A 14,958-nucleotide genomic window follows, 5' to 3' on the forward strand; every position below is an offset into this window, starting at 1 on the left:
TGCAGCACGCAGAAATATTTTAATGCTGCAGTTTTACTTTAGCATGGAGGCGGGCTGTGTGTGTTTGGGCAATGCTGTGAGCCAGGAGAAGAGCCCCAGGCTGCCACCCACATTTGTCAGTATTCTCACAAGGGGAAAAAAGAGAATATTTTCTGTGGGGGGTGGGCTGAGGCCAAACACCCCATGGTGAGGCTGGGAGGAGTCTTTATAAAGTCTCAAATAGGTTGTGGATTTTTGGAGGGTTTCCTCCCCTGCCCCAAGTTTTTATGTGCATGTTTGTTTCACGGTTTGTGGTGGGTTGGCTTTTGTCAGATCTGCAGCATGGCTATTTCTGTACAAGTTATTAAACAGTAAAAAGGGAGAGAAAAGGAAGGCTGTTTGCAGTCTTGGAGGACTTTGTTACAAAAGCAAACATTAGAGTTTAATAGATTTTCACGGATGTGAAAACAGCTCCAGCAGGGGAGCTGAAGAGAGGATGGTGGATAAGATTCTGAAAGAGTTTTTGACTGCTCAGCCTCTGATCAAACCTGGCTGCTAACAGCATCAGTGGGGCCAAGCAATCACAGGTGTGTGTCTGTACACCACTTCCTTGTCTTCGAAGTACACAGTGCTTTGTGGGTATGTAAAAGGACCAGGAATCTCTGAATGCTGCGTGCATCCTGGATGACTTCAATGAACGTTGGGTACTTTCCACTGTGCAGGTGTACGTGTGAGCTCTGATGCTCATCGTTTTATAATGCAACAGGAAAGATCTCAAGAACCCCTCTGTGAGTGAAGATCAGTCAGTCAAGACTGCTGTGATCTTTGTGACCTGACTGTCCTGGCTGCTTTCAAAAAGCACCGTAAGGATACTGGCTGTTAAACCCCTGTGCTGTATGACATGTGTGTGCTCCCTGCTTCTATACACAAGTCACTAAGCAGCGCGTCCCTCATTCCAGTGAGTGGCCATGTGAATTACTAGCAAAACTGCTCGTAGTTGTGGACAGCTCATCCTTGCTGTTTAGCTGAGAAGTTAAAGCAGTAAACTGAAAACATCATTTGTCCTTTCAGCCTCAGCTTTTTCAGTCTGTTTCCCAGAGAGGTGAAAGTAGCTGCGTTGGCTGCCTCAGTACATGTCTTCCCATGCATCTCCTGGGAGCACTGTGCAGAGTTCTACTTGTGCTTACTCTTTGCTTGGAGGGGGGAGCAGCCTTAATGAGTCCTGTGAGAGTCATTCTTAGGTTTTTGCCTTGGAAAACGAGAGGATCAGAGGCATGCTATGAAGGAGCTGGCGTGCTCCTTCAGTGACAGAAAGGGAGACAGATGGTGAGCTTTGGTTCTTGAAACCTCCATCCATTTCTGCAAGGAGAGGACATTCATTCTTTTAGGCTTTCTGCATTATTTCAGTCTCTAAATGCAGTTAACAGTTTCACTTAGTGAAGTGTGCTTTAATTCCTGTCCTGTGCCTTCCAGCTGTAATGCTTGAGCAGTGGAAATGCTGTGTTTTCCCCAGGGGGGGAAGACGGTCTTGTGAAGGACAAAGTGTTTGGAACCATTGATGAAAAGGAAGTTCAGGAACCGCATGGCATAAGTTTCAAAGAAAATCCCCAGGATGGTTTTTTAATCTTATAAAGGAATGATCTGCTCCACTTCTCCCTTATTTGTGACTTGTGTTTAGTTATGTCGGTGTGTGCTGTAAGGTGTGCTGCTTCAGTTGACGTTACCCAGGCTGAAAACACCAGAGGAGAGCAACAAGGATGAGACAGTATCGTGGAATACAGTGCAGTTTATAGCATGCATGTGCTGTACAAGCATTCTGACTATCAATATGCTTTCCTTGTTGTCCATAAAATTCCTCTCATTCACTTCCAGGAGAAGACTGGGAAGTCCTTCTTTTCCACGTGTTGTCTGTTCACCTTACAGACTGCATTGGAATAGTTAGACTGACATTTCCTATTTATGCACAGCTGGGTACAGGATGGGCAGTAACACACGAAGCTGTCTCGGATTTGCCCACCTGGCTCTGGTGATGTCAGCACATTTCGGTCCCTGTAGCAGTTCAGTGCTGCTGGTTTTGCACTCTGCTGGTCAACACTTCAGAAATAGTTGCAGAGGAGAGTTCTGTGTTTTTTTGTTTTGAATCCACCTCGGTGTGTGTGGGGGAGGCAGCTCTCGGCCCTACACTGACTGCTTTGGCAGACCCATCCAGTTTCCTCTGTAGTGTTCTCCACATGTGGTTGTGAAATCCAGTGGCTGACCTCTTTTCTAAATACTGAGTCACCATTCTTTTAAAATAAGTGATGCCAGAATTCTCCCTTGTTTTCAGGACCTTTCTTTCTACTTCTGCAAGTATTGAGCATTTCTCCCTTGTCCATTCTGCACAATCACTTTTCAAGTAACTTTATTATTCTTTTTGCTTTACTGTGTTCTGGTGTAAGTAACTGTTTGGTTTGTCTTCCAAGCAAAAGATCTGCTAACAAAGACTGCTTTCCTTCAGCAATGCAGGAGCAGCCACCGAGGAGTGTGCTGTGCCCCACAGTTAGCACAGAGCGTGTTCTTCACGTGGGCACACCTTCTGTGTGTAGAACACGGACAGTAAACGATGGTGTAGCAAAGATGAAGTGTTCTGTTTTCTCAGTTCAGTTCTGAGCAAATAGCTGATATGTCTTCACTGCACTACCCAGCTGGAACCACCTGATGTCCTGCATTATTAACGTGGTTAAATGGTATTGCGTGTAAGTAAATGTCTTAGCTTGGCCTCTTGCTAACGATGCTAGACTTTGGCTCAGAGGTAAAAAGGGACCAAATGTAAGCCTGGGCTGCAAAACAGCCAGCAGACTGAATGAGTTCACTTTTTATTGGTGAGTCGTCATGTGCTTCAAGAAAATGACACGCAAAGCTCATAGCAGCCTCACATGGATTTGGTTGAAAAACCCAGTGTTGCACAGTGAAAAGGGCTGCTCACCCTTTTATCTGTATGGTTTAACAAGGCAAGTCTGATTTTGGGCCTCCCCTGTTGCAAATTACACATTCCACTCTCTGTACCGCTGATCTGATCTCATTGTTAAGCACCACAGTTCTCTCTTTTGTTTTAATAATCACACAAAGGTCTGGAAAACTGCCATAATTCAATAAAAAAGCAAGGCTGACTTCATGGTTTCCTGGCTAGCTCTCTCCTAGGCTGCAGTGAACCTGCATATACCCTTCGGAAACGTTACTGACAACATTACGGGGTTTCGTTCTGTACAATGTAATGTTTGTGAGAGGATGAAGTGATTCAAGTCACAGGCTCGGGGTATGGTGTCACTGCAGTAGTCAGAAGTGGCATTTGTGCCTTGCTGCTCCCATAGGGATGCTGTGGGGCTCTGTTTCTGTTGGAAAGATTTCAGGTTCGCCACAGACAGAGAACAGGTTTTTGCTTTCTGTATTGTGCTTTCAGCATAATTGATCGCATCAGGTTTTGTGTGCGGATGGACAGGAGTTTGCTCCACATCAGACATGGAATGTTAGGAGTATGGTGTGCACGGAGGATGTCAGTGCTGGTTTAGCCTCAGACGTGGGGTCAGAGCCTCTTCTTTGACCTCTCCACATTCCTCAGGATGCGATGGGAGTGTTCTACCGCTTTAGAACAGCCTGAGGTGACTCCTGAAGTGTCTCTTACGATGAACCTTCGGTACTATTGGATTCTCAGAAAAGAGTCTTACATTTTAGGTAGGATGATAAGGCACAGATAAAATGAGGTGGTGAAGTTGTATTGTACGGGCTGCTCCAAAAGTAATGCCTGCCGTTTATTTCCATGGGAACTGCACCGGGTGCAAAGAGCACAACAGCACAGTTGTGTGGAGCAGTGTCAGCTACAAAGCGCCGTGTCTCAGCACTGTCACTACCAGCAGCTCCGTGTTTTGGCCAGCAAAGAACAAGAGCCGAATGCGGCGCTGCTAAAAGCTGCATGGCCAGATCTGGGGCTTTTCTTTCCTGTCCGTGCCCCCAGTGCTGCAATGCACCACATCACTGCGCTCACACGCGCTGCTTGTGCTCCATCCACATTCACAAGTGGAGCTGGACGCCTCTGGCTGCCATTTCCCCGCACACTGAGGCCGTACATTGTATCGCTGCACACCCCGCTGTGTCACCCCGCCGCCACCTGCTGACAGGCACCACACGGGTCGGGTTCAGCTCTGCTGCCGTCCGCCCCCTCGTGACGTCATCGCGGCGCGACGCCGTCCTTCCGGCCGGTCGCTCGGTGTCATGGCGGCCGTCGGTGCTCTCCGTCAGACCGCCCGCCTGGCCTCGTCCAGCGCCCTGCTGCAGGTGCGGGCCGACCCGGGACCCCCGGCCCCGCCTCCTCCCGCTCCTCGCCCTCCTGGGCGGCGCCCGCGGGAGCCGGCCCGGCCCCCCGGCAGCGCTTTCCTCCCCCGTTCCCCCGCAGGTGCTGTTCCGGGCGGTCACCTTCGGGCTGAACGCGCTGACGCTGCGCTACCTGTCCAGGGAGCTCCTCGGCGTCGTCAGCGTGAGGTGACGCCGCCGGGAACCGCCTCTGGTGGCCGGGTTTCCTTGGCACGGAGCGGGGCCGACCCCGTGTCCCGTCGTGTCTCCCGCAGGCTGACGCTGCTCTATTCCACCGCGGTGTTCCTGGCCAGGGAGGCGTTCCGCAGGGCCTGCTTGAGCGGCGGCGCGGAGCGGAGCTGGGCCGCGACCATCAACCTGCTGTGGCTGACGTGAGAGCGGCTCCGCTTTGCTTTAGAGCTCACTCCTGGTTCCGGCTGGAGGAGGCGGCGGGTCCTGCAGCGGGACCTGCACGAGGCGGCCCGTGTCTGCAGCCCGTGTCTGCAGCCCGTGTCTGCAGCCCGTGTCTGCAGCCCGTGTCTGCAGCCCGTGTCTGCAGCCCGTGTCTGCAGCCCGTGTCTGCACTGCATGCCGTGCATGTTTTCTTCTGCTGACTCCACTGCCGTTGCCTGGAAGGCTCACTGTAACAGTTACATTGGGGCTATCAGACTCATAGCTGCAAGTAGTAGCTCGCACTGACAGGTTTTACACCAAAACTTGTAGCTACAATAGCAATGAGTTTGTCTGATCTCTTTCGACATACGTAAAGTACAGCAGCGTGGGAAATTTGAATCAGATTTTCTCTTGTTCTTTTTTCTGCTGAAGGAAACCTGACTGTTTTTACATTAACTTTTTAGAGTCCCTCTTGGTGTCTTCTGGTCTGTTTTCCTGGGCTTCGTCTGGCTGCACGTACTTGAAGTTCCGGATCCATCCGTGGTTCCTCACTATCAGGCTGGCGTGGTGGCGTTTGGCCTCTCTGCAGTTGTTGAGCTTCTAGGGGAGCCATTCTGGGTTTTAGCCCAGGCTCACCTGTTTGTAAGGCTTAAGGTTAGTAGGGAAGCTGTGAGCATAGGGCTGTGTGGGACGGAGAAACTTCGTGCTGAAAAAGTGACGTAATGGAAATGAAGACCAGATTCCTGAACTGGATCTGTGCATGTTCAGGGGTGCTTAAAAAACAAATGAAGCTATGGGTTGCTTCGTGCTGTACGATGTAGTCATAATGTATTTGTAACGTTAATTTGCTCCTGTTTAAAAAAGGAAGTTAATTTGTTTAGAAGTTACCTCCCTAATGCTCATTAAATGTATAATCACAAGTGTTGCTCAGAGGGAGGCACAGACGCCTTCCACACTTCTGCTTTTCACTGTCGGTGTGAGGCTGTGAAATGCAGCAGCTGGGGTCACGATTGTGCCAAGCAGGATTTACTCCCATGTGGGTCCCACACAAGGGAGCGGGGCAGTGTGATGGGGGAAAAGTGCCCTATAAGACTTGAGAATGTGCAGAGATGCTGCAGCGTGAGGTGGTCAATGCAGCAGCAGAACTGTGGTAGCCACACTGACTGTGAATGCCTTACAGGTCCTTTGTGGGTTGTGTGTGTGAAACTGGAGTGCTTTGCCTTCCTGTAGGTGGTTAAGCTGGCAAAAATGAGCGTTGTCTATTTTCTCTTTCTTGAAGGTAATTGCTGAAAGCCTTTCGATAGTGTCAAAATGCACTTTGACAGTTATCTTAGTCATCCTTTATCCGCAATGGGGCCTTCACATTTTTTCCTTGGCTCAGGTAAGTTTCCTGTATTCTGTATATAAATTCTTGCTCTGAAATGTTCTTTGCTGCTGTCTGTGACATTTAACCTGCTAGATAACACTGAGGAGGTGAGAGAATGTTCCTCCGAGGTGAGGGTTTAAATGTGAAGGATTTTGGTGATAGACGTTACTTGGCGCGTTGAGCCCAGTCAGTTTAATGGGCACCTTTGTTGTGTGCCTAAAGGTACATTTTGTGAATAAGGTTGTTACGTTGTGTGTGCTTTAGCTGTTCTTGAGGGCAGAGGGCTGTGATGCTGATCTGCTGATTAAAATGAATTTAAATCAACAGTACTCTGTGTGTGGGGAGGGGAGTTACAGTAACGCCTTCAGCTAGGTTCAGAGTTGACAGGAGGAAGAACTGCCTTCACTTCTCACTGAGTTCTCACTCATTCTTTGTTTTTTTCCTTCCTTGTCTTTCCAGCTTTTGTACACCAGTGTTCTGGTGCTGTGCTATGTGGTTTGTTTTGCAAAGTTCTTGGGGTCTCCTGAAGCAACAAAGAAGTCATTTCCGATTACAAGAATGAAAGGCCTGTTACCTAACTGGATGGCGGATAAGGTGGGTCACACAGTTCATTCTTAAGTCTTTGACGAGAGCGCTTTGAAAACTGGAGTTGATGGAGTGACTGAGAGATTATTTCTGCTCCTGGACACCATGGCTGGTTAGGAAGCATGGTTGCATAAAATTCCATTCACAGTTGTTGCATTCAAATCCTTGTCAGAAAACCACAGTGAACCTGGAGCTCTTTGTTTCTGGGCCTCGTTGGCTGCCTCATCTGTTGATTGGAGATGGAACATTTACAGTGTTAAAGGGAGTGAGCTGGTATCAGGTAGAAGAGAATCCAGGGTTGTCTTACAGAGCTGGTACTTCAACTTCTCCTCAGACAGAACGTGGTGGTGCACAGCGTCCTGCAGATACTCAGATCTCTGATGTCCTCCAAAAAGGAAATGGGGCAAAGAAAGAAATGAAAAGGCAAAGATGAGGAGAGACTGAGAGATTGAGGACATGAAGGCAGTTCTGTCTTGTGAGGCTTGCAGGAGTGCTTTGAAGAGCACTGAAAGATGTACAGTACTGTGAGGGGCAGAGTTATATTGGTCTGCTAAACAACTTTTCCCCCTCTCTGGTTACTGTTGAGTGATTTACTCTGTAGAAAACTTATGCAGTTCCTTTGTGTATCTGCAAAGATGGTGATTTTCCACAAGGGAGAAAGTCAGCCAGACCAGGGTGACGCTGCTTCTTTGATTTTGCAGGCTTTCCTTAACTGGAAGGAAGCATGGCTGACTTGGAGCTTCTTCAAACAGTCCTTCCTGAAGCAGATTTTGACAGAGGGTGAGGCTCGATGTGTGGGAATGCTGGGGGAAGGAAAGTGGATACAGGTCACAAAATGGACAAGGAGCCTGGGAAGGCTGGGAGGGGATGGTGGTCAGAGCGGCACCAGCAGGTGTTGGCAACCCAGGTGCAGTTACGGAAGGTTTGTGGAGGATCAGAACTGTACCGTCCTGCTGGACATGTCTCTGGAATGCGTCCTGTTAGCAGGGCCTGGACACACACGGGGAGAGATGTGGGGGTTTGTCCTTACTTCTGTGTTTTCAACTTCAGGTGAGCGATACGTGATGACTTTTCTGAATGTGATAAACTTTGGCGATCAGGGTGAGTGTGGCGATGCTGTGCAACAATGACATCATTTTCTAGTTGCTCCTTTTTGTCTGCTTCTGAAAATACTGAAAATATTAGAAACCATTTGAAAATAACATGAAAATGTTGGAGGATTTCAGTGGCGCTGGGACGTTGAGGTGCATTTCAGAGAATGATGGGTAAATGGTTATTAAATATAACACACACCAAAAAACAAGAAACAAAACCAGAGCAACTTGTTTGAGGGTCGTGGATTTAAGGAATGCTTCTCCCTTGGATCAAAACTTGGCAGTTGTGCCTCTTCTGCTGTGCGTCTTGTTTCTGTTTTAAAAACTTGGAAGGAGGCAGCATAGTATCTGATACATTGCAGTTCCTTCTCTTCATTTTCTTGGCCCTGTTGTCTTCCTTTGCAGTCTGTTAGCTGTTACAGCAGGAACACTGTTGTTTGTAGCATCACATCTCCAACTGAATGTGCTCCATAAAAGCAGTGTCCTTACAGAGTAATGAATGGCAGCAGCAGTTCAGGTGACAGCACTGGCTGCGCCACAGGCTGATTCTCTTGCATCTGGATCTTTTATCTTCCTCTGTAGTAAGAACTGAAGGGGCTGCCTGGGGGTGTCTGGGGCTATTGCTAGATTTGCTCTAATGCTGCATTAAGTTCCACTGGTTCTCTCTTTGTTTATCAGAAATGTGGAATAGGAATTTGTGCCAGAAAAAAAGTGACAGCTTGTTGGTGTGTTTTGTTTGTGAAGGTGTGTATGATATCGTGAATAATCTCGGGTCGCTGGTGGCCAGGTTCATCTTTTTGCCTATTGAAGAGAGTTTTTATGTCTTTTTCGCTCAAGTATTGGAAAGAGGGAAGAATGTAAAGGATCAGAAGCAGGTACGTTTGTTAGTATTGGTTCCACATGAAATGCTTACCTTCTGTTGGAGATCAATTGTATCAGGAGTGTGACTGACGTGTGTTTAAATTACTGAGTGTAAAGATATTTGGAAAGAAACTTGAAGTGGAGACCATGCCGAAGGAGTCTGGACAAAAAGCAAATGGATAAAAAGGTAGCGAAGTAGGAGTTACGAGGTGCAATGACATAATGCTGCATTGTCTGGTATTGAAGTTAAAATCCTCTACTCCAACAGCATGGTGCTTGTGCACCATGTCTGTGCAGCTGTGCTGAGGCAATTACTGTAGGTTCAATCTCTTTCCAGCAAATAAGTGGCACTTGACAATATTTGACTGACTTGAAAATACAACAGGCTGGTAAGCATTGAGCGCTTCAGAGGGTGCCCTTTCCAGAGGAAGACAGCTGTGTTTTGGCTGAGCTTTGGGATTGTTTGCGCAGTAACGATGGTTACATGAAGGAGAGGTTTCTGTATGCTCTAGAAGAAATTCTTGGTCAGATAGGAAGGTCCCAGTCAGCCAAGTGTCGTGTCTCACGTTAATGGTAGGCTGACAGAGGTGTACCTGTGTGTGTGTTTGACGTGGAGTGTTCATGGTGTGTTTGTGTGTGGGCTTATCCCGTGCACCTGGCAGGAGGTTTGACTCCTCATGAGGGGTGTGGGCAGCTGCATCTTACCATGTACAGAACTCACAAGTGGCTCCTTATGCTGTGGCGAAACTTGTAGTCCAGTGTAACAATGAAGACGTGGCCCTTTTGGTGATTCAGGCTGTGGCCCTGGGCAAATGCTGTGCTTTTCTTTGCTATTTACTGGCTGCTGTTTGCCCCTTTCCTTAAGCCCTGAAACAGAGCTGTCAATGGCTGATCTTTGTTGAGAGTTCTGCATATAATACGGAAGAGAATAAGAATACCTGAGCACAGCTGGAAGCCAGGACAAGTGTGTAGGTGTGTCAATACCAAAAAATAGTCTTGGCTGTGCCTTGCATTGTGCCAGTGGACTTTTTCCCCCTGGAACAGTTTCTCTTGGTGACAGCAGCAGTTGTGCTGGTTCTAGTTCGTGTAATTGACTGCTGGGTTTTGTTGTTTTGTTTCTGTTTTTTTCTCCAGGATGATGTTGCTATGGCTTCGAATGTGTTAGAACTGCTGTTGAAGCTGGTGCTTCTGATTGGCCTTACCATTGCTGTTTTTGGATGTGCCTTTTCTCAGCTGGCTCTGGATATTTATGGAGGTTCAATGCTCAGTTCTGGAACAGGTAAAAAGCTTTAGCTGTGTTTTTTGTTTCTCAGCTCTGTTCTGAGCTCTTGGCTCGGTCAGCTTTCTGTCTGAAAAAAATCAGCTCAGGTTAAAAGGAGCTTCAAGTAGCCTCATTCTGGTAGAATTATTTGATTGCTTTGCCCTCCTGTAGATGCATGCATTTAGAATATTCCAACTGTAGCACCACAGCTCCCAAAGTTACCTGCAGGGATGCTTGCAGAGGCTGGAATGTAGCCCAGCAGTAGTTTTAACAATATTAGGAGGTTTACAAGGAAGGAAGGATAAAGCATTGGCTTTTCCTGACTTGTGTCACGTGTACCAGCTTATGGCCCAATAAATACAACCACCACTTTTGTGGAGGAGATCTTGTCTGTTACATTAATAGCTGCTGCCGCCTTGTACTTTGTGTTTGGGTTCCCCTTGCTTTGTTTATTCTGTTTGTCATCTTGTCAAGATGTCCAGACCAGAAGCTTCTCAAAGGGACACAGAAGTTGCTGTTATCATCGGTGATAATGTTACAGCTTCTGTTGTGGAGTATGAAACTGTGGCTTTATAAAAGAAATAATGATCTCTTTATCCTTGTAATGCTGCTGTCTTTATTTTGTTGTAGGTCCCGATCTTCTCCGGTGCTACTCGTTGTATGTCCTATTTCTTGCTGTCAATGGAGTAACAGAATGTTTCACGTTTGCTTCGATGTGCAAAGAAGAAGTGGACAGGTGAGGAGTACCCCCAGTGCATCTGTGTGTGATTTGCATGGAGTTAAGCATGCAAATGGGGAACAATTGTTCTGCTTGGATATTCGCTTGGAAATGCTTTTCTGTTACTGAGAAGGCAGTTTCTTTTTGCAGTCGTTTTAAGGACTGTGTGCAGACCTCGATGTAAAAGCTTTAGTTTAAACCTTTGGGTAAAAAGGATCCGAACTGACAAGGTTATTAGCTTTTAATACACAGCAAACTGGGAAAGTAATTTAATGTGAAGTCTTATTTTCTGTACATGTACGTGAATAGAAGCTTCAGTTTTTAAGGTGGACTGTTATGTTAAACTCCTTAAAGTCTTGCAGCTGTTAAAACTTCTCAGTCACAGTTTCTATAGATCACATTTGGGATGACATGAGTTCAGTGGTTTATCGGCCTTGAGGAGAGCTCTGGACAGATGACTTCCTGTGATGTTTTGCAGCCTGGATGTTTTCTTGGTTCTCTGTTGTGGTGTGTTGGCACTGCAACCTGATGGCTGCCATCGGACTTGTTTCACTTCTGTGGCTGTTGTCTATTACAGCTCTGTTCCAAATTAATTAGGCCTTTATTTTTTTTAGGTCATTAATTAAAAGAGATCCTCTTTTAGCAGTTTAGCAATTGAGCAATTCTTTTTAGATGTGCAAGGACTGCTTTTGTCCCCCTTTCCAAGTGTGATCTTCTCTTTAAAGCCACTGTTTGGAGCAGGACTAAGTGTCACCCTATTGAGCGTTATTGTTCTTCAGTACCGAATAGAGAAGGAAAAAGTCCTCAGTGTTTGATACTGCTAATTATTGTTAGTAGGTTTTCTGAAGTGAATGCACAGGTGAATAGTAGGATAGAATTTCCTTCACTTAAAGTAGTTGTTGGTTTAGTTTACTCAACGTATTTTTCATTCTTGTGCTGCATTTCTTTTCTCAGCCTTGCCGGCTGTTAGCAGATGACAGGAGTTGTTGCTCCCATGTTTTAGAAAGCGAATGGATTTTTATCTTCTGAAAATGAGTTTAGTAATTAAATAGTGCAACTGCATATGTTGTTTATATTGTTTCTTCTTCCTAGGTACAATTTTGTTATGCTGGCCTTGTCCTTCGTGTTCCTGTGCATCTCTTATTTCTTGACCCGCTGGCACGGAAGTGTTGGCTTCATCCTTGCCAACTGCTTTAATATGGGTATTCGCATTGCTCACAGCATCCAGTACATCTATGAGTACTTCAAGGAAAGCTCCTACAGACCTTTGACAGGCTTGCTTCCCTCACCGTTTTTAATACTCGCTTATGTCATAAGTGGAGGAATTACTGTTTATTCAGAGGTAAGTATCTGCCTCGGGATGTTCCTTTCACTGCGGAGGTTTGTCAGATGGCTTCATTACCAGAAGGAAAGAAATATATCAACAGGAAAGGCTTACAACCATAGCCTTGGAGATTTCCATTACATCTTGCAAGGCTGCGTATAGATCTATTAAAAATGAAACAAAGACATGCAATTATATTGATCTTCAGATGTGTGCCTGCTTGCCTTCTCCAGGTGGCAGAGAACTGTGTACCTAATGAGTCAGACAGTTCTGCTGGCCATCTGTATATCCACATTCTTAGTTCTTGGTAATTGATGGTGATAGTGCAAAGAAATGGTCACTAAAGATTCGGTTAAAAAAATAAAAAAGCAGTGCAGGGGGAATAAAACAACAACATCTATCATGTATGTAGCTGGCCTACCTTGTGCCAACTGGTTTTCCTTCAGTTGCTGGTTTCCTTTGTTTTAGGCATTCTTCTGCTGCGATAAGGGTTGGATGTCAAGGCTGATTCACATCAGCATTGGGGCGCTGTGCTTTGCAGCTACCACCATTACCATGTTCTGCACAGAGACCAAGCTGGTCCACTTTGTCAGAAGCCAGTTCCTCTCCCAGTATATGAAGAAAGGAACATGAAATGCTCGTGGGCAGAATAATTCTTGTTCGTGGCTGCAATTATGGAGGGTTGTATTCTTTGCACGGGTCTGCCTGGATAAAGGTTTCCACATGAGTTTGTTGGAAGTATTGATAGTGACAGTATAAGTGGTTGCTGACTAAACTACTCTGTACAGTGAAAGAGAGCCGAGTAATTTTCTCTTCATGCATCATTCGTTCTTAGCTTTTCTTCCAACAGCCTCGTTGGTGATGAAGGTCTGTAGTGCACCTGCCTGACATGAACTGATGGCCAGAATTAATGTGGGGAGCTCCATTCTTACTGGTAGGGAGACATATATGAAGGCATTGTATGGCTTACGTCTTAATTAACATGTAATTAAGAATACCCTTATTGAGGATGGTGGGCTGTTGAAAAAGTTAGCAAAGAAATGGTTTGATGTTGAAAAACAAAAACCAGAACCAAAACCTGAAGCAAACACTGGAGCGAGGACCAAGCACGAAACCAGTACCAAAGTGGAACGTAATGCAGCGCAGAAAAACCTGAGTTATCGGTGCCCTGAAGTGAGAAGCATTAAACAGACAGTTCTGGTACTTGCAGGGAAGCTACTGGAATATGCAGCGTGTCCAAGTCCAAGCTGGCTGTGTGAGTTTACTTCTGTCAGCATCATTCATGTAAGGAGAGAATCGATTAGCTTGTCAGAAATGCTCTGAAGCTTTTCTCTAGACAGAAGTGTGGTGGGTTTTTGAGCAGTGCCGAACAACAGCTGTGAATTACAGTCACGTCCAAGTTCCAGAAGGTAGAGTTAAATATCATTGACTTCACTGCTGTTCTGTTCCTACCTGAGGTGATCAGTGCAGTTATGAGCAGATTTGTCTCGCCTTTCTGCAAAGTGGAACGTTGTGTATGTTGAATGAGATTTCCTTCTGGGTTTGTGCGTGTTGGATCTCTTGCTTTTGGATTAAAAAAATGCTGCTTTTTCTTACAACGAGGTTTTTCATCTGGTTGCTCCTTTTTGTGTTTGTTATAAACCTTTGTGTTGATTTAATTTATTGAAAATGTCAATGCTCAGAAGCAATAAAGCATTGAATTTTGTTTCCTAAGGGCGCCATGTCGTATTGCTGGTCTAAGATGTGACTTCAGAGCATACGAGCAGCACGTTGTAACAACCAGCATTCCCTTCACATGGTTTGAGTGGAGCAGGAAATGCCGAGTGTGCTGAGACGTACAGCATGAAGACTTCACTGTCATCACATAGCAAACTCCACAGGTCCTGAGACAGCTCTAGAAGCATCTTCACTTCCAATGGCAGTGAGGAGTTGGTACCAATGGACAGAGCTGACGGGGTGAAATGCTTTCTGGTATCACTGTGGTACCGTTAGAAATGTTTGGTTCTGTTAGAAATGTTTTCTTAACTGTCGCCTCCAAATCCGGCGACAAGTCAAGGCTGCGTGTGAAAGTACCGTGCCTCCGCACATGGGGAACAGATGAGACTCACACACAGTGCGTAATGCCAAAAGAACGAATTTAATGCCTTGCAACAAATAGTATATACCGGTACATGTGACCGCCCCCATCAGGTACTTGTGACCTCCCTGACTCCAGCCCAGGTGCACCCAACAGCTTTGTCTCAAGTGATGCACGGTCATAGTTTACAAATCCTGATGAGCGGGCTGAAAGGAAGTGATCACACTATGATACAGGAACATCCCCTTCACCCGAGATTTCTGTCCAGGTTTTGTCTTCTCCAATTTAGAAAAGGCTCATTGGTAGGCTAACAGCATTGTAACCAGCATTACTAACACATCAAATGCCTATTCCCATAGATTCCAGCATTGGTAACATTAGATCCTATTTGATTCACATCCAATTTATTAATAAAATAGAAGCACACTGGATAATAACCTGGATAATGCCTAATAATTGCAGTTCCTGAGACTGCATTGGAAATGCTAGAAATTCTCCCATTATGTCGCTCCGCTGTTATCTGCAGTATAACAGGTTACAAAGCAGCACACGGGCCCAGTCACTATGAAAAACTGGATACTAGGGCCAGTCCTAACGACTCCCATTTACTTTCCAAAAGCACAATTTGTGCGGGCGATGGGGCAAAGGGAAGTGATGTGCCCGAGGAGTGGGGCTGAGCAGCAGGCAGGAGATGCTGGGAGCTTTGCAGGGCGCTCAGCTGTCTGCCCGGGAGGAGCGCCACCTCCTCCATGTGCCACGGAGCCTGGTGGAGAGCTGCCCAATGGCTCCTTGTGGATGTGGCCTCGTTTCCTTCAGGATCTTCAGCGTCTGAAGGGCCAAGGAAGCGACAGCTGGACTGGGGTCATGCTTCATTCCCTGAAGGCCTGCGATAAGAGGAACAGAGAGGCATGATGACCCAGCTCTCTCCCTCTGGCAGGAGGGAGCGAGGGACAGGCATGTCACCTGCTGGCTGC

At 46.4% G+C, this 14,958-nt stretch overlaps 1 protein-coding gene across 7 annotated transcripts; it reads left to right on the forward strand.

Annotated features, from left to right (window-relative positions):
• The first annotated feature begins 3,913 nt into the window (after window positions 1–3,913).
• Window positions 3,914–13,620, forward strand: RFT1 (RFT1 homolog). Of its 7 annotated transcripts, none has more exons than XM_032441610.1 (13): window positions 3,914–4,277; window positions 4,404–4,494; window positions 4,581–4,697; window positions 5,163–5,352; window positions 5,978–6,079; window positions 6,524–6,658; window positions 7,351–7,429; window positions 7,700–7,750; window positions 8,488–8,618; window positions 9,739–9,883; window positions 10,496–10,601; window positions 11,676–11,925; window positions 12,376–13,620. In XM_032441610.1, the coding sequence occupies exons 1-13, from the start codon at window positions 3,929–3,931 to the stop codon at window positions 12,538–12,540; spliced, it is 1,911 nt and encodes a 636-aa protein (XP_032297501.1). In that variant the 5' UTR covers window positions 3,914–3,928; the 3' UTR covers window positions 12,541–13,620. The 7 variants fall into 7 exon arrangements, 6 of the variants coding, with proteins under 6 accessions (XP_032297501.1, XP_032297503.1, XP_032297502.1 ...); XM_032441612.1 differs by having other exon boundaries at window positions 11,805–11,925; XM_015850307.1 differs by having other exon boundaries at window positions 4,178–4,290; window positions 4,409–4,494.
• Window positions 13,621–14,958: the final 1,338 nt, after the last annotated feature.

Source organism: Coturnix japonica, assembly GCF_001577835.2.
Source record: "Coturnix japonica isolate 7356 chromosome 12 unlocalized genomic scaffold, Coturnix japonica 2.1 chr12random664, whole genome shotgun sequence".
NCBI lineage: Eukaryota > Metazoa > Chordata > Aves > Galliformes > Phasianidae > Coturnix > Coturnix japonica.